At 42.2% G+C, this 22,863-nt stretch overlaps 1 protein-coding gene across 1 annotated transcript in view; it reads left to right on the top strand.

Moving 5' to 3' along the window:
- The window catches only part of FNDC3B (fibronectin type III domain containing 3B), a 186,132-nt gene that overhangs the window by 20,064 nt on the left and 143,205 nt on the right, over positions 1-22,863 (top strand). Inside the window, exon 2 of the mRNA XM_036389083.1 lies at positions 16,473-16,611. Within this exon, the coding sequence (XP_036244976.1) occupies positions 16,501-16,611 (111 nt within the window). The 5' untranslated portion in view covers positions 16,473-16,500. The remainder of the gene's footprint in view (positions 1-16,472; positions 16,612-22,863) is intronic.

Raw genomic sequence — 22,863 nt, 5'->3', positions numbered from 1 at the left:
TAGGAGAGTCAGTACCTCCGTGTCCATGTGCTGACACCAGGGCCAGCGCACAGGCACCTTCCCTTGGAATGGATCTCCTCTACCCATGAACTTGTCAGATATTGCAAGTGTAATTAATTGGAATGAGAATATCCTTTGGCTAAGGCTGTATTAGAACACTCCAAGAAGTTCCATTATTTTTGGCATACTAAAAATGGTAGCTGGCTTTGAGGTCTTCTACAGGAGCACTAGCCCCTTGTTGTCTCCAGTAAAACCACAGTGATTTGGTGTTCTTGTAAAGAAGAGATACTTAAATAGAGACTAGGGAAGATGTAAAGAGTAAGCGTGTTTTATTATTGAGGCTGGATTTGGATGCCTATTAAAAGAATAAGTGGCACTTAAAAACTTTTAGAGAAATGTATTTTAGAAAGGTCCAAATGTCATGGCTGCGGTTTTCTGCTGTCAGAATTAGTGCTTTTATTTCTTGAAATGCTTTCTCTTTTTTCCCTGTGGAACAGATGCCCTCATTCCAGAGGTGGCAGCCTTGGCTCTACCTCAACTGCTCCTTTGCATTTAGCTTGGGATGTTGCCTGTTCTCTTCATAGGAAGGGACAGAAAGCTATTGAAGTGTCAGAGTGCCTTAAAGGGATTGAATCCTGATTTAGTGGGCAATTGTAAAGATTTGTCTGCCTTTGGTTATGAGATGTGAGCTACTCACTACTGCAAAGATGTTAGATGTGAATCATCAACTTTGATATTGTTTCATGGAGCTTACAGGTGGTCAGGCAGGGAAGAGTTGCTCAGCAGGTGATGGTGTGATTATCCTCAGTATCTATGTTGTGTAATTTAGGTGACTTCATTAAAAGCTTGAGATTTCTGTACAGTTGCTGTTGCCCACCGAAGTCCAGTTAACAATGTGTTTGTTCAGTCCCTAACTGGTCTCATGAGGATGCTGGTTTAGGGGTGGGATGCTTGAAAAGCTGTCAAACTTTCTTTGACAACAGCCTGTCCATTACCATAACTTCTGCCCCATTCCAGTGGGTGAACTGGCTCTGTAACAGGACAGCTGGTGGAGCTCCCCAGCACGAACTGGATCCGTGGTGTTTGTCCCAGCTCTCCTGGTGCCTGTGCTGCTGGCAGCTGCCTGCCACAACTGGGATCTGGCTCTGGAAGTGGGACAGGATGTTTGCTTTTGTGGAGTGCAGTTGTTGAGGAAATTAAACGAGGGGATCTCTGAGAGGGCAAGCCACCCTACATCAGATTAGGCCATTAAGATGAGGGTTGTGGGCATACTTTAAAGCATCTTATCAGGAGACTTTGGGGGGAGGATGTGCTCCTGATAGCCAGTGGTGCTTGGAAAGCTGCATCATATCACATCTCTTTGGGCCATGGAGACGGCTGGGGTTAAGTACACAGAAAAGGGAAATCTTGAGGAAATCTGAAGGAGCTGGTCTATCCAAAGCTGTGATGCTGGAATCCTGGGGGGAATATGCAGGGGGAGGCCTTTCCTGGCCACCCCAAGGCGTTGCACCCCCTCTCACATACCAGCAGCTGGCCTGGGCAGTGACAGATCGGGAGGAATGCGCAACATTTCAAGTGTCATAAAGCTGGATATCCTTTGCTCAGGATGTTTCCTGTCCTCAAGAATTTATTTTTCAACAATATTATTGCCAGAAAATCCACAAAATGGAAGCGGGGGAGGGAAACTTGTACGTGTCAGAAGATGAGCTCCTAATTTTCCCATCTTAAGTGAAGAGATAATCTTTGGATAACAGAAAAACACACACCCCTTATGTAGTAGTAAACCACCAGCATGCCCAGTTGCACATGGAATAGTCAGTGAATTCTATTTATTGCTGTCAACAATGTACAGCAATTAACCACTAGCTCCTTATAAAAAGGAGACTTTTGAGCACTGTTGATGAAAATAGTATTTAATCCCAAAGAGGGCTGAGCCTCGGGACAGGAATAGCCAGAGCCAAGCTCTCCCCACTGACTTCCACCAGGCTCTGTTGCATGTTTTACCTTTGCATTGGTTAATGAATTAAAGCCTAAATCATAAAGCAGATTTAATTGGTGATTTGTGATAGGGTTAATCCCACAGTGAAAGTAGAGTGTGTTTAGCACTGCTACCACGGCTCCTCCATTGACGGCGGGGCCGGAGCAGCAGAGAAGTGCTTGTGGCTTCCTGCTAGGAAAATACCTTTGTGAGGCTGTTTGTATATGCTTCCTTCTGTAAACTTCAGATAGAATTCACTCGATCCCATGAATGTGGCTGTGTGTTCTGGGGTAGCTGTTGTGAACAAAGACCTTCAGCTATTAAATACAATGAGAATTTATTGTTTACCGTCTATTTTCCTGTTTGTGTTTTTAGCAACGAGTATTTTCATAAAGGATTCATTTTCCTGTAAGTTTCTCAAACTTAGCAACGTGTATTTGGCAATTCAGTAAAATTTGTGGGAGGAAAGCAGTGTAATGAAGAGGTGAGGCATTATTAGTGAAGTACTGTGTTCCTATCATCCCCATGCTAATAAAAAGAGAAAAGAAGTTGGGAAGTGTGTGGCATTCTTAAGGTTTGTAGCTGGAATTTGGTTTTGGAAACATGAGGATTATGGTGTGTGTTAAATTTAACCCATTCTCCCTGCACCCCCAGCACCCAAGAGAAGGTTTAGAGAAAGAAAACTGAACTTATACCATGCTGAGATTGCACTTTTTGAGGCCGGAATAACGTGTTATAACAGAAATCCGAGTTGATGAGAACGTTTTAGTTGTGATGCAAAAATGATCTGGAATCCTTGGTATGTGCCAGTGGCAGGAGCTGTGCTCCCTGGAACGCGTAAGGCTCTGGCATGCGGGCGTGCAGGGAGTCAGGGCTCAAGGACACCCTGTCAGCCCCCACGGGATTTGGTAGCAGGTTAAATCCAGGGAAAAGGAGAGGGAGAATTCGAGATTTTTCTCGGCTGCTTTAGCAGTTCTTTGAACTTGCTTATTTCTGAACGCGGCTTAAAGCATTCCAAGGGTCTTAGGATAAATGGAGGTATTTGTACCCATTATGTAGATGAAGGTGTATATATGTGTCTATGTGTATGTACCTTATGACCTGTGATAGCAAACGGCTGTGATTAGATATGGGAAGAGCAGGACCCTGAATGAAGCCCACAGGAGATAAAATTCCCAAGGGAAGCTGCAAAAGTAGTTACCAGATGTATTGCATTGCTGGAGAGTGGCCTGACACTGTTGTGCTGAGCAGAACCCACCTTGATTTGGTTTTGGTTCCACTGGAGATGCTGAAGTTTGGAACCAGCTGTGATTTCTGTGCACCTGTTCTGCATGTTCTTGCCACTGATTAGGTTTCTTGAATTAATGCTTTAAAAAATCTTTGTGACCTCTACCTTGCGTTTGACTACGTGCTATACTGATTTTAACAAAAGTGCCTAAAATAAAGACTTTGTCCTTTATCTGGCATATCGATTTCTGTTTGGGATGGGGAGCTCACTTGCTGTAGTTCCACATTTACCAGTTTGCCAGTGACTGAGTAACTTGATGACAAATGTAGATTCCTGTTACAGTATCAGTTTCAGGTCTGACAGCTGGTGTATAATGTTTTACTGCACTACATTTCTTTTCCTATACTGATTCTTCCTTGAGGGAATGGTGCCTTCTGAGAATGAAATTCCAATCTCTTAGCTGGTCTAAAAATCCTGCTGGCTCATCAGCTGAGTGTCTGTGATGTTAGATACCTCCACATTTCTGCATTTTTTGAAATCAGCTTTCTGTTAATCTTCAGGAATTCTTAATCCTCAGTGATGCTTCAGTATTTATGCTGTAAGCAGAATGCAGTCAGGGATTGTACAACTGCTTTTTATTTGTTTATTATTAGCCTAAGTACTCTGTCTACTGGTAGGAGGCTCAACCCACTACTATTTGTCATAAGTAGTAAATTACTAGTAACAGAGTGACTTTGCTTAATTTGATCAATTCAAGAAGTGTTAAAAAAAGCCTTAAAGACTAATGTACCTTGAAATGTTCTTAATAATAAACATGTTATAATCTGCTCCATTTAGATGAGTATGGGTAGCTCATCTGTTAGTTCAGACCAAGTACTCTTGGGAGATTTCTGTACCACTAAAGTATATCCGTGAGAAGAGGGAAAATCAGAGCATCTCTTCAGCTTCAGATTTAAAGACAAAAGTTGCAACAAGTTGAGGTTCTGATGGAAATAATAATAAATCTTGTTCTGCCCTTCCTTGAATAGAGAGGATGCTGAGGGTAAAGCAGCTGGTAGTTGTGCTGAATTTCACAGTTCTAACTTGTGGGTATTTAAAATTGTGGTGCATAGTGATGACTTTGTGCAGAGCTGTAGCACTGACTTAGATGTGTTGTGCTCTAGCAGTCTCTGTGAGCTGTAAGGTACCTCTGGCACCTGTGGGATGGTGAGGGGCAATCTGTGATTTGGATTGTTCATAGCAGGGCTTGATGCAGCAGCACCTGAGAACACAGAGCAAGATTAGAGAAAAATCAAACTGTTGAAGTTGCATCTGTGGTGATGGGAGAAAATAGTCCAAATTCATTAAGGATGAGGGAATTTCCTTAGTGAGCACCAGGAGGAGGATGAGGTGCTGAACAGGTGTTGGGTTTTGTGGGTTTATCTGCAGCATGCACCACTGCTCATGTTCTCACCAGCAGGTTAAAGCTCCCCTGAACATCCAGGCTGTTCTTCTGTACCAACCTGGAGGTATGATTAGGGACTAGAGAGAGAAATGGGAGGAGGAATATGTTCACATGAGAGAGAGAGTGGGAGTGCTTTTTTTTTCAACATGGGTCTATTACTTTTGGGAATATTTATAAAAATTGTTGCATAGACATGTCATCTTCCTCCCCTGGCCCAAGAGTAATATGCCATGGTGTAGGTAGAGAATCATATCAGTTTTACTTATTTTTTAAACCAGATATTGACATGTTAAATGATGACAAAGTGTCCTCCCCTTAGAAACTGGGGAACAAATGTAATCTGCTTGAATCTCTGGACCTGTGAAGCCTTTAGCTGAGAGAACAACTGGTTTTAATGGGTAGGTGTTTGCCACTGATTGACCGTGTACTGTATTGTTAAGGTGGGTATCTCTGTGGGCTCTGTGCTGCCAAAATGTGACTGAACTGGGTCAGAATGTAAATATTAAAGAGTTGAGATTGTGCCGTACTTTCGGTGATAACACCTGGGTGTTCCAGCTTATTCACACAAGCTGAATATGCCTCGATAGAGCTCCCTGGGAGTAAAATCTTGTTGGGTCATGTGTCAGTTATGTCATTCAGGTAAAATTGAGCACAACTAAATTTGACTGGGAAAGCTTTTTTCCTTGCTTAAGTCCTGTGCTAATGTGGTCAGAACGCTGCAGGCAAACTCCAGCATTTGCTGATAATCTGATCTTTCTGCCTCCACTGTCAAAGAAAAGCTGCTGTCAAGCCACATTGAATTTTTCAGATTTATTTATATGCATATATACTATATTTGACCTCGACTCAGTGTAACAGTCTTTGCTCCATCAGGATTTCTATGAATTTTTCTTGCAGTAGGCAAAGTGAGACTGCATGTCCAATAAAATGCGAAGGCTGTCAGGGCATGTGGTGGTAAAATGCTTTATATTTATGAAAGATACTGTAGGAAAAAACCTCCAGAGAATTAGCCTTTCTTGTAGTTTGTGTTTTTTATCACTTGGCTTTCTTCCAGTTGAGTTATGAGATGGGTTTTCTTATATTTGAAAGGCTTGGGTATTTTGTTCTCACCTGTTTATTGAAATTCTGTGGGTAAACTGTATATTTGTATATTTTCCCCAATCCCCCAAAACTGCTTGCCGTTAAGGTAATTTTCCCCACTCCTATATGCTAACCAAGCTCATTTCTTGAAATTCAGCTTTACATATTTTAGGATGCAAGGCTAATGTTTTTCTGTGCCTTTCTGAAATACTTTAATTTTTGAATTCTAGCTAGAATTATAAATAAAAAAATCATCAGAGAACATGTTAGGGGCTTTTTTAAATTGTCTTCCCAGAAAGCTGAAATCCTGTGAATGGTTATTGCTAAAAATTTTGTGTAAGAAGACTCAAAGATAAGCTCTGCTTTGTTAATTATGAATTTATTGCTGCTAGTCTGCTCTGAGCTTGTACAATGGATCTACCTGGATCTACAATGGATGTTGCAAAGTGGCAAACAGGTTGTTTATGTCAGCCTGGGAAACAGATGAAGTTGGAGTAGTGTGGTGTATCCATGGGACTGGAGATGCTGTTAGAGAGCCAGGGAGAGGGAAGGACAAACTCTGGTGTCTCACAGTGCAGTCATAAAAGTGCATCTGTCTTAATAAATCACAAAGTTTTTTTTCCTCATGACAAAACCCCAGTGACGCTTAGCAGGACCAACCTCTACAGAGAACAGCTTGGAACAGGCTGCCCAGGGAAGTGGTGGAGACACCAGCCCTGCAGGTACTGAAAAGATGTGTAAATATGGCATGTAAGGACATGGTTTAATGGTAGAAATTAGCACTTGAACTCAGTGGTCTTAATGGTCTTTTCCAACCTGAACAATTCTGATTTTTCCTTTCTGTGGTTTTCTTTTCTGTATTTGAATAGACTCTTGACTCCTGCACTTCTAAAATTTGGTAACTGGTTATAGAAATTAATTTCTCTAAGTGTAACAAGGGCAAATGAAACTTCAGGTACATGTGACGTGAAGCTTGAAAGTTGGTTTGCTTTCTGCTGCTGTCTATTTAAGTTTTTTTGCTTGACTGGAATTTTGTCATCTAAAGGATTTGGAAGGTTCACTTGAGCTTCAAGGGTTTAATTAGCTCCATTGGAGCTGTGTGTGCTTGTATCAGTAGGGAAATATAAAGAAGCATGACTGTCCTGTTTTTGATTAAATACAAACTTGGAATTAAAAATTCAGTTTGCAGGAATTTGCTTTCCTTTACTTAGCTCACCCTGGTTCTTCTTATTGGCTCATATATATCTCTTCACTTTCCACAGCTTTCTTTGAAGCCCCTTAGTATTACTGCTCATACATGAAAGCTGTAGTATCAAAGTCAATAGGTGAAATATTAGGAAACTTTAATTAACAAAGACTTGTAACTTATTAATGAGTAACTCCTGTAACTGGTAGGATTGGGGCTGCTGTCTTTTGACTTCAGCCAGGGTGGGAAGAGCATCTGTCCTGCTGGCACCATGCCTTGAGCCTGCCTTTCAACCAACACTTCTGTGTTTGGTGTAGTTTTAAGTGCTGTAGGTTTCCCAATTCATAAGACAAACTGTTCAGTACTTTAATGTTTTTGTTGTTATCAAAGACCAATACAATTTATGGAGAATAATTTTCATCTATTACCTGAATGATTTGCCTGAGTATGGGAATGAGCTTAGATGGGTGAGGATTCACAATGAAAGTGGATACATACCACTGAGTGCTGGGTGACCCCGCTGGATTGTCCTTGCTGTATAAACAGAATTTTGCTTCTCCTTCAGTCTGTGTTACAAACTGTGCCCCACTTCAGGCAGGTAGCAAACCCCAAAGGTTTTCCCTTTTAAACCATTTAATCAATAACCTGAGCTTTCTAGCTGCAGCAGGTGGCACATTCAGCACAGCATTTTCTGTCTAAAGAGAGACCATTTGGCTTCCCACCCTAAAGAAAGCAACTCCCCAGTACTCTACATTTAGGGTTTTTTCATTCATTGATGGTTTTTTATCATTGGAGATAAAAATCTGATACCTGGAGTAGGAGAGACTTCTTTCCCACTGGATAAGGTCCTGGATACCAAAATTACTCAATCAAAAATGGAACAATGACTTGACTTGGTGCGTGTGGTTTCTTTTTCACTGGTGAGTTTCAGGTCTTTGTTTAATATAAATCCCTGTCTATCTCCAGTTAGAAGAAGCCTTCATTATATTTTTTTCTCTTGATGCTGCAAAGTTATGGCATGGTGCAGTTTGGGTGGTGGGTCTTGGGTTGGTTTTCTTGTTACTGGTGCGGTTTGAGCACTTGGATTTTGTGAGCAGGATGACAGTGGCAGGCTCAGCTTTCCTCCTCCATGAGAAAGCTCTGGGGCAGCCGTGCAGAGGTGCTGCCCTGTGTGAATGCTGCTCCTGACTCCCAGGGAGGAGTGGGAGATCTCTGTGGAGCTCTTTCCCACAATAGCACAATGAGCCACTTTGTCAGCCCGGAGTCAGGTTAGCGGGGAATGGCGACAGCAGCCCAGTTTGTGTTGCACAAAGGTGTGCTGAGACCTTGTTGGAAATGGGATTTGGTATGCAGGCTTTTCAAGAGCTGCAGATTGATATGGTAGATAGCCTCTTTTTTTTTTTTCCTGCTTCGTAGTTTAATTAGGGGTAAAAAAAAAAAAATGATCCCCACCCCATTGATTCCAGTAGATTCCCCATTGCACAGGAACTCCAGGAGAGATAACCAAGGTCTTTGTGGTATTATTGCAGAGAGATTATTATTTGAGAGAGCAGAGTGGAAGGGGAGGGTATTTATCGACAAATGCTGTGCTTATCAACCTGTAACCATGATTAATACCTTGGCCATTAAATGGAGGAAGAAAGCAAATAGATGAAGCATACCTGTGCCTTATCTGACTTTCACCTTTGTGCAAGAATGTCTCTTTGCATAGAGGTTTTGCCTGTGTCCCTGGGCACGTTCTTGGGCTTGCAGCCCTGATCTGGGGGAATTCAGTACTTAATAAAAGTATGAGAGTGTAAAGATGTGCTCCAGTGCAAATGTCTGCAGGATCAGGGCCCAATTTGTAGACAGGTGTAGGTCTGGACTGAAGGGAGTTTGTCCTCCTCATGCAAATTGCTTCAAGCAAATAGAAGGTTATTCCAAATGTGTTTAAACTTACTGAAGATCTTGCTAGAGCGTGTGAATTCTACTTCCAAATTGCTTTTGTCAGAAGCAATGCAGAGTACAGAGAACCTGAAAAGAGTGATCATTTAGTTAGGAAGTGTGCATTTTGTCTCTGTTGTGTAGATTGGCCCTCTGCACTTAGGAGACCGATTTGTGTGCTGGGTGTCCCAAACTGGGTGTCCCAGTTTGTGGAGGGAGGAGTGTTGGACCACTGTCATCCTCCTCTCCTTGCCCTGGCAATGGGGCACCACAGCTGGAAGAGCTCTGTGCTTCCCTGACCTGTGGAGAGGCAGATGTCATCAGAGAATCACGAGAGTGGTTTGGCTTGGAAGGAATCTTAAAGCTTCTCATCCCACCCCTTGCCATGGGCAGGGACACCTTCCACTATCCCAGGTTGCTCCAAGCCCTGTCCAGCCTGGCCTTGGACATTTCCAGGGATTGGGCAGCTGCAGCTGCTCTGGACAACCTGTGCCAGGGCCCCACCACCCTCACGGGGAAGAATTTCTTCCTAATTATATGATCTAGGTCTACTCCTGACTTGTGATCTTCTAGAAAAGCACAGAGATGCTGAGTGCAATTGGGAGAGTGTGTTGTACAGTTGGCAATTAAACAGCTCCCAGAACTCTCTTAACTCAAATGTCTCTGAGGGTGGACAAGCAGCAACAAATTAGTTTGAAATGTTAATTGCTGCTTGTATTTTTGGAAGCTCATAAAATAATTTCCCTTGAAAAGAGAAAAAAGATTGAAGTAGTTGCTATTTTAAAGCCAAGTTGTGCCAAAAACAACACCACCAAAAATACTGGGGAAAAAGTAATTGGCCACTATTGTGCAAGAAGAGTTAAATTCAGCCTATGGCTGCTTAGAAGAATTAGTGTGAAATAGTGTGAGAATTGTGTGCTTGAAAACTTCTCTATTTTTGCAGCTACATCCCTCATGAGTCCCTTCATCCGTTGTGATTAATACGGAGGAAGGTGAGGAAAGAAAGGTGTGAGAACAAAGAAGGAAAGGAATATAAATAGCAAAAATGACTAACTTAATTTTCAGATTGAAGAAGCAGCACAGAAAAACCCACATGGTGAGAGTGAGTTGTATACAAGTTGTCTCTGCAGCTTGCTGTTCTGCCAGCAGTGCAGGCTGTAGCCATGGTGTGTTTGCATGTTTTGGAATTGATTTTTGACCAGCAGATGAATTTGCTGCTCTAATATTATTTGCAGAAGTGAGAATGCTGTGGAACCATTGGATTAGCTTGTCTGCCTGTGGCTTTCTGCTCAGCCATATCTAATATAAGCCTAATAAAAATTTTGAAGGTCTGTTTCACCCGTGGTGTATTTTATTCCTTTAAATCTAGTTACACTAGGTTTGCACATGAATGTGATGGCCCTTCAGGCACTGCACACCCCAGGCATGGGTGGTGGTGGGAGGGAGGGCAAGATTGCTTTTCCTACACGAGTTTTCACAAGGTTTCCCCCTGGAAAACCAAGAGGGAAAACCCCTAGTGGGGTGAGGTTTTCCTTTGGTAAAAGACTCCTTTGTGTGCCAGGTTGCTTTATTCCAGTTATTTCATCAGAGCTATTATCTGCTGATTAGTTGTACTTGCCTTGTGAAATGAGACACTCCTGCATGATGCAGTTTGACCTGATATCCCTATTCCTGATGCTCATTTCTGGTGCATATTTGAAGTTACTTGGTTATTCCATTTCTTCCTAAGGTTAAGCTAGGAACCAATTTTTAGTAGTTTTTCTGTTCCTGAATGGCAAACATTTCCTGTGAGGGGTTACAGCACAAATTTGTTGTTCTTTAAGATAACGGAGTTTCAAGCCTGGAAAATTTGAGGTCAAATTTTAGGTCTAAATAAATGCAAACTACTGAAAATCTTCATATCATTACCCTCTGGATTGCTGCCTTGGAAATCTAACCAGTGTGGGGAAGAAACAATGTTAACTTTCCTTGATCCTGTGTAGAATTGAACGCTGCTGATAATTCCGTGTTCAGAGATGGAATGTACCACGCACATTGAAATCTGTTGTTGTTTAAAGTAAACTAGAGGGGAATAAACCCACTGATTAATTGCAGTGGTTAAGTTTTGAGAGGATGTTTATGCTTTTCAGCTTGCTGGAGATAGGATCCAGCTACTGTGGCCTTTTCTGTGAAATGGCACAGGGAGCAAGCAGCAGGCATTTCACTACCTCTTCATAAAATGCCAGTGGATTGTGTGTATGTATTCCCTCTAATCTGTTTTCTTTTGTCATAACAGATTTTTAGAATTGCATGTATTTCTTCAAAATTGTTATGAAGAAGCCCGGCTGTTTGGATGCTTCCAAATTAATCTACCGTGTTTTGTAATTAAACAGAGCAAGAATGTGTTCAGGTTTCAGTGGCGCTGCAGACGGATGTGATTTAACTAAACTAACGAAGGCACATCAGACAAGACAAATTCCAGACTGTTTGTGCCTTGACCAGCCATCTGTGCACATACCTCCAGGTACTGCTCATGTCTCAAGAGGCTTTTCTACATGAACAATTATTACCACTCCTCTTTGAATTGGAGTGGCAAGCCATGGCAGGAGTCTCTTGAAAGCAGCTATATTTACCACTCTGCTTTTCAGTGAAAAATACAATTGTGTTATGTATGTTTTAATTAATCCTGAATTTCAACGTGTGCTGTACAAAATACAGTAGGCAAATGGGGCAGTGTGTGAGTTCTCTCATCTCCTGCACATGAATTCCAGCATCAGCAGGAATATGCAGAAGGAGCACTCCTCGTTCAGAGCCTTCCTAGTGGGCTGTAGATCCATATTAAATTCTTAGTGTCTGGGAATATGTATGTACAAATAAGACCGTGTATGCATATTCTCCTTGTACTAGCAATTTTTTTTCCTAGTTATTTTTGTTTCTTATTCAAAAGGTTATTCAAAATTACTCTGGACAACCAGCCATTTCTTCAGCTATATAATAACCAGCAGTAACATGATTTGACATGCCAGACTTTGATAGGATTCTTCAATTGCACATATAATGTCCTGGAAAATAACAAATAATTTCAGGACTATTTCTCTTTATGCAAGAAGAATAAGATATGCTGCAGGTAATGGCTTCTGTGAATACCGAATGACTTTTTAAAAAAAATTCTCGTTATGTTTCACTGTATATCTTTTCCAAAGTGATTTTTTGTCTAGAAATATTTGAGTCTTCCCTATTTTCAGGGCATGTGTTTCTAAAGATGCGTTTGACCTCTCAGTGTGCCAGGTGGGACTCCCTCTGACATGAACCTATGATTCCATACAAATCTTTTAACCATGGCAAAGCCCTTTTAAGCAATTCCTCATGCCTCTTGTCCTGGTTATAACAACAGCGTGGTAGAAGAGGTGTTCCTACAGGTACATGTATTAAAGCAGAGGTAGAGAGAATTATGTTGCACTGTGTAACCCTGTGTGTGTGCCATCTGTGTGTGAACTTTGTCATAGGGAAGTAGTAAGGGTTTTTTTTTTTTTTGTTGTTGTTTTTGGTTGTTTTTTTTTGAGCTGGAAAGAGAAAATTCTTCCATTTTAAGTTTATCCTGTGTGCGTTTCAAGTATTCTTTTTAATCAGGCTAGGATTGAAGGCGGGGTAGCTTCTTACTCTTTTTGCAGTGTGTTCTCTTCTATTCAGGCAGAATACCCCTGATTATGCATTACAGGAGTAAAATGTGTGTTTAGCACTGAATTTTACTTGTATAGTAAATAAACCTGGGCATGTGGCTCTACTTGGTATTGAAACTCTCTGTCCTTGCTGAAGTACAACTTCTGTAATTCCAGATGATTGTGATAAAAAAGCAGAACACTTTGTTCAGGAACTTTTAATGGTCTGCTGCAGGGAAATAAAAATCAAGTCTTTGCAAAGAACAGTCACAGGACTCAATATTCACAACTCCTCTTGCTTCTGCCAGGTTCTCTGCATTCATCTGCCATAGCTGGAAGAGGTTCTTTGGCTTTGTAAAAGACAGAAGGTAGGAAGAAAATCACAGAAAGAAAAATGTTCTTGGCTTCCAGCCCTATAAATAAGCATGGGTGAAACCTTCTAGGAAAAGTAGAATTGGGTATCTTGATGTGGTTCACACTGCTTTTGGAATTTCAGGAAAACTGATGTAACCTGTTGGGTCACGTTGTTTGACCGTACATGGACATGGGGTTTTAGATAGTTACACTTCATTCTTCTGTGTGTTTTAATTTTCTCTCTAGTGCCATGTGCAACTAATTTATGTGTTACTAATTCACATATTGAATTAATTTAAGGAAATGGAGTCATCTCAGGGATCAGTAGAAGGCTGTAGTACTTGAATTGAAAATCAAGTTTCCAACAGTAACTTGCAGACATCAAAAGATTTGGAAGTTTTGTTTGGGGACAGAGACATCAAACTTGGATGGTTGTTTCTTCCTTGCTCTACAGCAAAGTGGAAAGCTGTGATTTCCATATTCCTGGAGGAAGCTAGACAGGGAGATGCAGCCTCTCACTCCTCGTTGGCGTTGTTGTGACCTGTCCCAGCCAAACCTAGGGAATGTAGACGCACAGGAAATATCTTTTTAAAATTTAAATATAGTCAGCTTTCTAGACAAAACCCCAAATTTGAGTTAGTACCTGAAAAAAAGGGCTGTGGGTTAGTATTTGGCAGTTCATATTTTAGCTAAGGAAGAATTCTAATATCCTGGAATGTGACCTGGCTCTTTGAGCTGTGTCTGGTGTTTGCTTCTATCGATGTTCCCAATTTGCAGGAAAAAAAACAATTGTATTCAGATCTCACTTCCTTTGTATTAATCAGCTTTGCATCCCCTGAGGGAGGAGGAGCAGTGGGCTTCGGGAGGGGTGTGAAAGCACAGTTAATAAATCTGTTTTAAGTAGGATGGGTGAACAAATAAGCTCAAAAAGTGTGTGAGGCCCATGTTTCCAAAGGGTTTGGCTTTGCAGCGAAGTCTGCCAGTCTCATGGTAGATGTCCTCACTCTGCCTGGAGTACATATTTGTGAAATAATGCCCAAAACTCCTGCCAGTGGCTGTGCCTTGTAGCCAGTACTGCTGCTTGTATCCTCTCTGGTGGGGTTGTACCAGACCTGACAAATAGAGGAAGCCCTTTTTATTTATGCTTTCTTATTTTTTTGTTTTCTCCTTTCAAGTGAGGCAAGTGTAGGACACGGCTGTAGTGACAAACCATTAATAAAGCAAAAGGAATGTAGCTGCAACACTTTAAATAATGACACGTAGCAAATAAATGTCAACATATCCGTTGTTGTGCCTGGAATGGAAATATTACTTGGAAAATATGTTGCTTCAAGCTACAGTATGGGTTTTTTTTTCCTCAAGAAAATAGTATCAGTGTGATGTTTAAACTGTTAAAGCTTGGCTTTTGGATTCAGACTAAATGAACGTGTCATTTGTTTGGGGATTGGGGTTTTGTTTTATATGGGTTTAAAATGGTTTCTATGAATGTTTTGTTCTTTACAAATGAACTTTAAATGTGAATAAATACATTTGCACACAGGGCAACTATAGATGCATAAATAACTGCATGTATGGCCAGAATAGTTGGAGGTACAGCTGGCTACTGACTAAATCAGTCTGTTTCCTGAAAGCTGTTCATTAATGGTGTTCATTATTGGGCTCTTTCAGTCCTTTTCTTAATCCCAAGCAGTTAAGAAATGGCTCAAAACATCTGACATGTTCTCGTCTTCCTTGGTAAACAAACAGAACCCCCAAAAAGTGAAGTCACACTGCCCCACTCCCCCTCCTCCACCCCCAAATCCCAACACCTGTGAATATTGTTGTTGGACTCGGATGTTTCTCAAAATTAAAACCTGAAACTGTCAAGTAATGAGAAGCAAAAGCTTTAGGATGTACCACCCTAACAACAGCTGTGTCTCAGGCTTCTGGAGAACTTCAGTCCTGTAATTGAGTCTTGGATAAAAGGAGGCATTTAATTTAAAGGTGGATGAAAATACATTGCCTCTGTTTATGTCTTGGTGAACTGATGATTAGAAAAGTGGTGTTTTCTCACAGATGAGAACAGTGGAAAGAGCTGTGAGAGTTGTGCTAAATTTGGTACCGAGTTCAATTAAAATGCTGGTCTTGAGCTGTGTGGCTGGAGGTCACATTGCCAGGTTTGCCTACCTTCTGGAAAACAAATGTACTTTCAATCTTCTGGTTCTGCTTAGATGTGAAGGGGCCTGTTTGATGACAAAAGATAGGACACATGTAATTCAGTCTGTGTGGGCACTGCCATCACTTCTAAATCACACAAGTGTTTTTCCTCAGGAGCTGGAGGAGCAGCTCTTGGTCAGGCTGATGTTTCTGATCATGAGGCTGTGCAGGTGGTGGGATTGCAGTGAGCTCTGGAAGAGGTTGATGAAAATGAAGGCGGTGTATTTCAACTAAACTAATAATTTAGTTGTTGGACAACAACAACAAAAAAAAGTCCAACAGTATTTGGGGCCAAGGGGATATAAGATATGTAGCATCCATGGAATGGGATGCTCCAACCCTGGTGAGGCTGGCTCAGTCCTTCATCCCCTCTGAAGCAGCTGAGTTAAACTCCTGGTTTATGGCTCTTTAGTTATGCCCCATGCTCTTTGCCAAAAATTCCCCTTTCTGTACTCTGGAGTACTCTGATCATCTTGTGCCATCTAATCACCTCTGCTGCCACCTAAGTCACAGCATATTTTTTTTCTAACTTGAGTTTGGGATGTATATGAAATGATTCAGGATAACACTGGGATTCTCTGGCAGGAGGTGTACTAAGGAGGCTGCTCACCACTGGACATGTGAGGTTGCTTTGCTTTAGGAGTTGTTGAGCAGAAGTCTAGATAAGCTGTGTGATGAGATCATCCATGTTATTCACTAGAGCTGTGTCATTGCCCCATGAACCAGCATGATGATACCCTTAACACTGAATTAAGACTTGTTTTTACAGGGCAGCTTCTCATGGTTTTACTGATGCTCACGTATCACATCAGTTAGCTGTGAGAGGGGGAGGGTGTGCTGGAAGTGATGTGTGATTTTTCACAAATCCTTACGTGATGTCATCATTTTCTGTTGCCCTTCCTAGAACGGGGTGTTCAGAACATTGAGGATGTGCTGTCCCTCCTGCTGCAGCAGAAGCCTTAATCCTTTTGGGTTGTGATTAAGTGGAAGTCGAGTGTCTGGTCTTTGTTTTGTTGTGGCAGTTCACACTGTTTACAGGGCCCTAGAAAGAAAATAAAGGTGTTTGGCTTTGAAGCGTGGCTGTTGAGTGAAATTGCTGTAACATCTTAACCATGCTGGTGACACAGTTAGAAGAGATGTGGCAGCAAGCAGGATGGTGATTTAAGAGCAAAACAATAAGTGTCTCAGAACCTGCCTATTTCAGCAGTGAAGGCTGAGGTCTATAACTGTGGGAAAGAGTGGAAATCTGGCTCGTTGGTTTTTGGAATTATTGCATGGAAACCTGACTTTCCTTACTCTTGATCTAAGAGTTAAAACCTCCATTCAGAGCCCTGAGCTCCTGTTACAAAAAACAGGGCTCCTGCTGAAGTTCCTGAATGGCAGAACGACCTTCTGAAGTGCAGCAGGGTTTCTGCAGGGTTTTTAACTGCTGTTTTCTCTTGCAGGAAGTCTGTTGAGGAAAATTCTCCATGAATGTACGTCACAATGATGATGACCGACCAAATCCCGCTGGAGCTGCCGCCGTTGCTGAACGGGGAGGTGGCCATGATGCCCCACATCGTGAATGGCGATGGATCACAGCAGGTCAGAAACTGCCTGCCTTAAATAAACTTATTTCTGGGTCAACAAGACATTTTCAGGATGGGGAAGATGGTTTTCCGTAGCACTAGGGAGTGCAGAGTGTTTCCTGGGCTGTAGAAATCTGCCTTTCCGCTGAAAAGACTTAAAAAGCAATGATTAAAGTGTATCATTAAATTCAATGTGTTTGTTAGCATGGGTGTTCACTGAAGTAAAAATAGTGGAATTGAAACAGTGGCTATAAATGCTGCGTATTTGAGGGTTTTGCAGGAAGTTAGTCTTATGATTTACTTGTGCTCACTCTTGTCCAGACATCTTACTAGCATTTCTGGTGAGATTTTAAGATTTTAAAAATGCTGAGAAGAGAAAAAAATGGAAGTAAGAAAAGAAGGAGAATAGCAGTGATATCTGCTATTCTTTGCTTACCTCACTATACCTTTCCCAGCAGGTCTGTGTGCTACCCTGTGCTTCATTAAAAAAAGCAGGTGTGAATTTTGAGTGGGTTTTTGAACAAAGGCAACTTTACAGTTTGCTTTTTTTTTTTTTTTCTGGGAGATGCTCTCTAATAAGCTTGATCAGAAGTGAGTGGAATGATCATAACACCACAGCAATGCCTTCATGTCACGATACAGCCTTGAGGTTCAAGCTGGTGGGTGGTAGGTTCCCAAATATGTCACCTGGGGTCAAGGGGTCTCTTTGGAGAACATCTATCTACCCTGGCAGTATTTTTCTGCTGCTCAATTTGGTTCTCCCCTTAACATGAGAAATTTCAGCCAAGTGTTGTAACAAAGGTAGAAGCAAGCTGTCCTTCTTGAATCAATATAAGAGGTCATTTTGTTACTTCTTGTTCCCTGGATCATTTGTTCCTCCTTCCAAGCTATGTTTTGAGTTAGACCAGCCTCAAGAGGAAGAATAATTTCTGCTTTCCTGGTGAGCTTCTAAGTATTTTTAGTTACCTGAAATCTCATTATGATGTAGACTTTCATTGTTGTGATTAGTTTGGTTTTTAAGTCATTTTTGCAAAGTGTGCTTTGGTTTGAAAAAAACAGAAAGGAATGTTTTCAGTGGCTGTATTTACCAAATCCAATATTGCTGCACTTAGATGAAGGAACAATTTTATTCATACTAAAAAGGATAATTGTTCTTTAAGTGCACACTTGCTTCCTTGCTGGAAACCACTTACCAGGTCAGACTGTCTTGTCAGTGTGTCCTTCTGTATTCCAGAAAGAATAAGTGAAATCTTCTGAGCCCTCCTTTGAGATGGTGCTCTAAGCCCAATCTTTCCATTTCCCAATCTTTCCATTTCCCCATCTTTGATGATTCAGCAGCCTGGCTTGGCAGATGCCTCTGTTGCCTTTAAAGTAGTTTCTCAGCTAATGTTTTGCATTAAAAAGAGTTGCAGGTGCACTGGAAGCACATTGCTTCTTGCTTTTGCTGTGTTATGCAAGCACAACTCAGTAGAACAGTTCTGGGCCAGGTCCCTCTTCTGTGTGTTTGCTGGATGATGCTTTTGGATCTCATCTCCTTATCTCTTGAAGTACCTGTAGCTGAAATACCAGTTTCCCATGAGGCTTTTTTGGGTTCTAGTATGGATGTGCCCTTCTCTGTTGCAAAGTTTAACTACCTCTATGCTTTGTCATTTTCATCCTACTCCTGAACCTTTAGGTGATGTCTTTGCTTTTTAGAAGTACAGTTCTAGAGGTGGAATGAAGTTGGAATAAATGCTTTGTTTGATCTTTGCAAATGAACTATGTTAATTGCTCTTAACGTGGTTTGTTGTAACGTGGAAACAAGTGTTGAGTGTTTGTTGAAAGAGATTTATTTTAGTTACTTGTGAGGTGGGAAGAGGCTTCAGGTTAGATTCACACAGGAATGACTTCCTTAAGAAAGGTGGTTTATATGACTCCATAAATAGGTTCTAGCTTTAGGAGGACACACATTTACAGGGTGTAATTACAGTCTCCATTAGAAGCTGGTGGTGAGGAAGCATCCTAGCAGAGCTGGTGGAGGATGAGGAGTGTGGAGTTTGGCAGGCTGCAGTGTGGCCAGCAGGCAGGTCAGTGCCTCGTGCTTTGGGGCTGACAGAATGGAGGCTCTGATGGAGAATGGAGGCTCTGGGTGCCCTGGCTGTTGCTCACCCTTGTGTGTTACTGGATTTGTGAAGCCTCAGCTGTGCCAGCACCGCAGAGCTGCATTAGGAGCTGTGCCTGGAAATGCTGAGCTCCAGGGAAAAGCCTTTCCTCAAAAGACCCGTTCTTACACACAGAATAAAGCGGACTGGAGCTGGTGAAACACCTTGGCCTTGCCAGCAGCCAGCTGGAGAGTGATGCAAAAGGCAAATCTGCCAGTGAACAGGCCTGCAGTGTAAGGCAATCGCATGGGAACATTCCCTTTCTTTATCTTCCTGAGAGTCGGGGCTAGAGAGCTGCACAAGGCAGGGCAAGGAATGTCTCTGCCTGCTTGACAGTAATCCCTCTCCTCTAGACTACCCAAAATGGCATTTCTAGCACTGACCTTTTTTTTTTTTTTTTTTTTTTTTTAGTTTCCCACACTTTATTTCCACTACTGCCGACTGTGTTTAATGCTTTCATGTTGCTTCCAGAGCTGTTTCTGCTTCTAATCCACTTGTAACTCCTTAGGGGATTCAGGGAGCAATAATTAACCTTTTGGTCCGAGAATTTCAATGGTTTCCTGTAGGTACTCCACTACAAGCTCTAAAAAGCTTGGAGTATAAAGTGGAGGGGCAGCTAGCTGTGCTACAGCACATCTGTACAGAATGTTGGGCTAATTAATTGGGAAGTTTTATTTCAGCTTGGTTCACTCATTGCACCTGCAGAGGTGCAGCAGATTTTCTGCTTGCCTGGCCTTTGTAAAGCTGTGTTTACCTACCCTGTGGTTTCACCACTTGGCTTGAGCTTAGGCACTGTACATAGTGCTGTGTGTGCTTGTTCTTGTCTTTTAGGGTCACAGGCTTTAAATGAGGGAGACAAGAGTACAGCTGAATGAGGAACAAGATTTGGTGCTTTCCTGTGCACCTTGCAAACAACTGAAAGCACTTCAGCTGGGTTTTGTACTGAGCCACAGCATCTGAGCTGGGTGAATGAACTTGCTGCCAAAATTTAGTTACTTCTTTGTGGTTTCTCAATTTATTAATTTATTTTATTTTTACTGCTTCTTTGGTGTGTGTGTTTTAAGGTTGGATAAATCAGGAGGTTCAGGATCTACCACTTGTGGGTTTTGCTGTAAAGAACACTCATGGTAAACTGCCTGAATTGCTTCATGCCTCTATTAATACCATTAATACCTCTATTTTTTGTCCAGTCAAAAAAAAAGTGGTTTTTTTTTTCAGACACAACTGAAGTATCCATTTTTAAAAGTCAGCATTATTGTTTAAGATGTAGCATGTTCCCTGATTTTTCTTACTGAAGAGATGCTGAAAGTGTTTAGCCTACCTGCTCTGTGTGACTGAGGGATGTGTTCCTGAGAAGAGTATTGCACACAGAATGCTGTGACTTCCCTGGTCCTTCCTGTGGGATGCACCTAGAAATTTAGTGGGGCACATTCTTTTAAAGTAGATAATGGAATGGGTACAAGTGATTGTTTTGTTGTTTATTTTCTTTTTCCAAAAGATGCAATGCATTCCATAAGTTATGTGCCATAGAAACTGTAATTACAATAAATGTTAATGGTTTCAGGCATTTGTGAGGAACCTGTGGCTGGATCCCAGGTGTTGCCTATGATGTTGTGCTCCCCAGCTGTGTGAAGCACAATATATCTCATGGAAGGGAAGATTCTCCACAAGGGGGGAATGTTTAATGTGGGCTTTGAATAAGCCTAAGCCCTGCAAGCTGCTCTTTGACCTCAGTGAGGAAAATGTTCTCGTAAGGGGGAAATACTTTAGGTGAGCTCTGGGGCTGAATAGCATCACATAGATTCAGGTGAGTGTCATCCCTCTCACTGCTGTGAGAGGCCACAGAGCAGGTGGAGGGTGAGGGTCTGCCTTGAGTGTCGGTTTTCTGTTGTGCTGTTGTGGGCTCAAACTCTTGCATAAGTAAACCTAGTGGTACTTACTTACCATAAGTAACCCAGTATTGTACAAAAGAGATAATAGTGTATGCCCTTGGTCCTTGTCAGGTGGCATTTCTGCCTTTGTATGAGAGTGTTTCCCCACAGTATATGTAGTTTTATATCATGGGGTGGTTTGGATGGAAGGGACATTAAAGCCCATCTCTTTCCATCCCCTGCCATGGCAGGGACACCTTCCACTGTCCCAGGTTGCTCCAAGCCCTGTCCAACCTGGCCTTGGACATTTCCAGGGATCCAGGGGCATCCACAGCTTCTCTGTTCCAGGGCTTCCCCACCCTCATAGTAAAAATTCCTTCTCAATATCCAATCTAAAACTTCCCAGACTCAGTTTATTTATTTCTGAGCCTGAGCTTATGCCTGCATTGGCTTTGTGGGCACTTCTTTAGTCTCTTCCCCTGCTTCCCCTGGCCATGAGAGTTGGATATTGGGAGCAAGGGAGGCACGAGTGACACGTGCTTGGCTTGTCATGCAAACTTAGTCTGGACATACTCTGTGGGATTATAAATATTTATAGTAGCTATGCAACTCAGTAACATTCATCACTCAACAAACATGACTTTCAATAAAATAGAATGACATTCTTAAATGCAAAATTAGTGCAAAAAGAGCTTTATGGAGATAGCAAGCCTTCTCTGAGGATGCAGCAGGCATGGCTGGGCTTCACCCCCAAGTGGATTAAACTGCTGAGTTAAACATCAGAGTACTTTTTAGGGGAAAGAAAAAATCCTTTGGGATTGTGTTGCTGACGCCCTGCTCCCAGCTGTCGTGTGCTCCAGCTTTTTGGGTGGGAGGAGGCCAAGGACTGGAAGTGGGCTGGGGTGACCTTGGACATGAGACCACACCCTGAGATGCTGCCAGCCAGCAGTGAGGGCTCCAAGTGACCCTTCAGGTTCTTCTCCTCTGTTGCCATCTCATAATTATGCATACTTGGGATGATGAATATTGGAAGAGGCATAGCACAATTAAAGATCATCTGGGTTTGTTTTCATTAAAATAGAGATGTTATCTTTACACCTTTTTTTATTGTTTTCCTCAGATTTTTTAATTAAAAGCTTTAGAAACGAGGCTTCTCCTGAAGATCCCTTGTGTGAAAGAGGAAAGCTGTGTTCCAGGCTGCAGAATATGCTTTTGTTGTTTATGAGGACTTGGGGAAAAATAAATCACGGAATTACTTTTATATACTTAAAGTGTGTCTAAACAAAAGAAGTTGCAGTGTGCCTTGGCATTTTTTGGCCCAGGCAACTGGGACAAGTCAGGGGTGTTGGCTGGAAGGTGCCCTATATATAATATTCAACATGTGCTGGCTTTAATGGTTTGGCCTCATTCCTGCATCTCTTTGGTCGGTGCTGTGCAGCTGTGAGCTCTGGGGGGACTGGGTGGTGGGATGGGTTATGGGCAGCACCCCAGTACTCCAGTTTTGGGAAGGGAGGAGCTGGGCATGGGTTGCAGCCTCTGGAAGGATCGTGCCTGTGGAGCATGGTGGCTGCTCCCAGGTCTGAGGCCACTTTGGTTTCATGTCCTGCCTTTGTGCCCAGCCCTTGCTCCACTGTTGACCCACGTCAGTCACACCTTGGCTATTCCTGTTTGCTCTTGATATTGCTGCCTTCCCCCAGCAACAGCCTGTAAATGTTTTCTTGGGCTCCAAAGGTGGCTGATTTGAGCATCTGTCAGTAAGGAGTTATTTCCTTATCTATAACATTCTAATAGAAGCTACTGTAGATAAGTGCCAGGCTCTGCCTACAGTCTTGTGATGGGGGGACAAAGCTGTGTGGCTGCTGCTCTACAGGAAACAAATTTGTTACTGGAACAATTTGTTTGTCTTTAAAACCCCTGTGATTAGGCAGGGATGAAGCTGCTTCATTTTGACCATCAAAAGCAACAGCTGTGATTGGGAATATCACCTTTTTTAATGCAGAACCCCAAGGAATTATTGTAAAGGGACAACTGTGCCTGTGCTGATGTGGACACTTGTGCTGAGATGGACTCCTGGGACAGGAATTTGTAAATTTTCTGATAACTCTGGGGTAGGCACGAGCCTTGGGTAGGAAGAGGAATCTGTCTGTCCTGCTTTAGGGAAAGGATGGAGCTTTACATGTACAGGGCATCAGTCATAGGTAGAGTCTGTGTTTTGAGGAGCTGGACCAAGTTCTTCCGAAGTTGTAAAGGTCTTTA

This window comes from Molothrus ater, chromosome 10, assembly GCF_012460135.2.
Source record: "Molothrus ater isolate BHLD 08-10-18 breed brown headed cowbird chromosome 10, BPBGC_Mater_1.1, whole genome shotgun sequence".
In the NCBI taxonomy this organism is placed as follows: domain Eukaryota; kingdom Metazoa; phylum Chordata; class Aves; order Passeriformes; family Icteridae; genus Molothrus; species Molothrus ater.
This window is presented reverse-complemented; position numbering and strand designations above follow the sequence as displayed.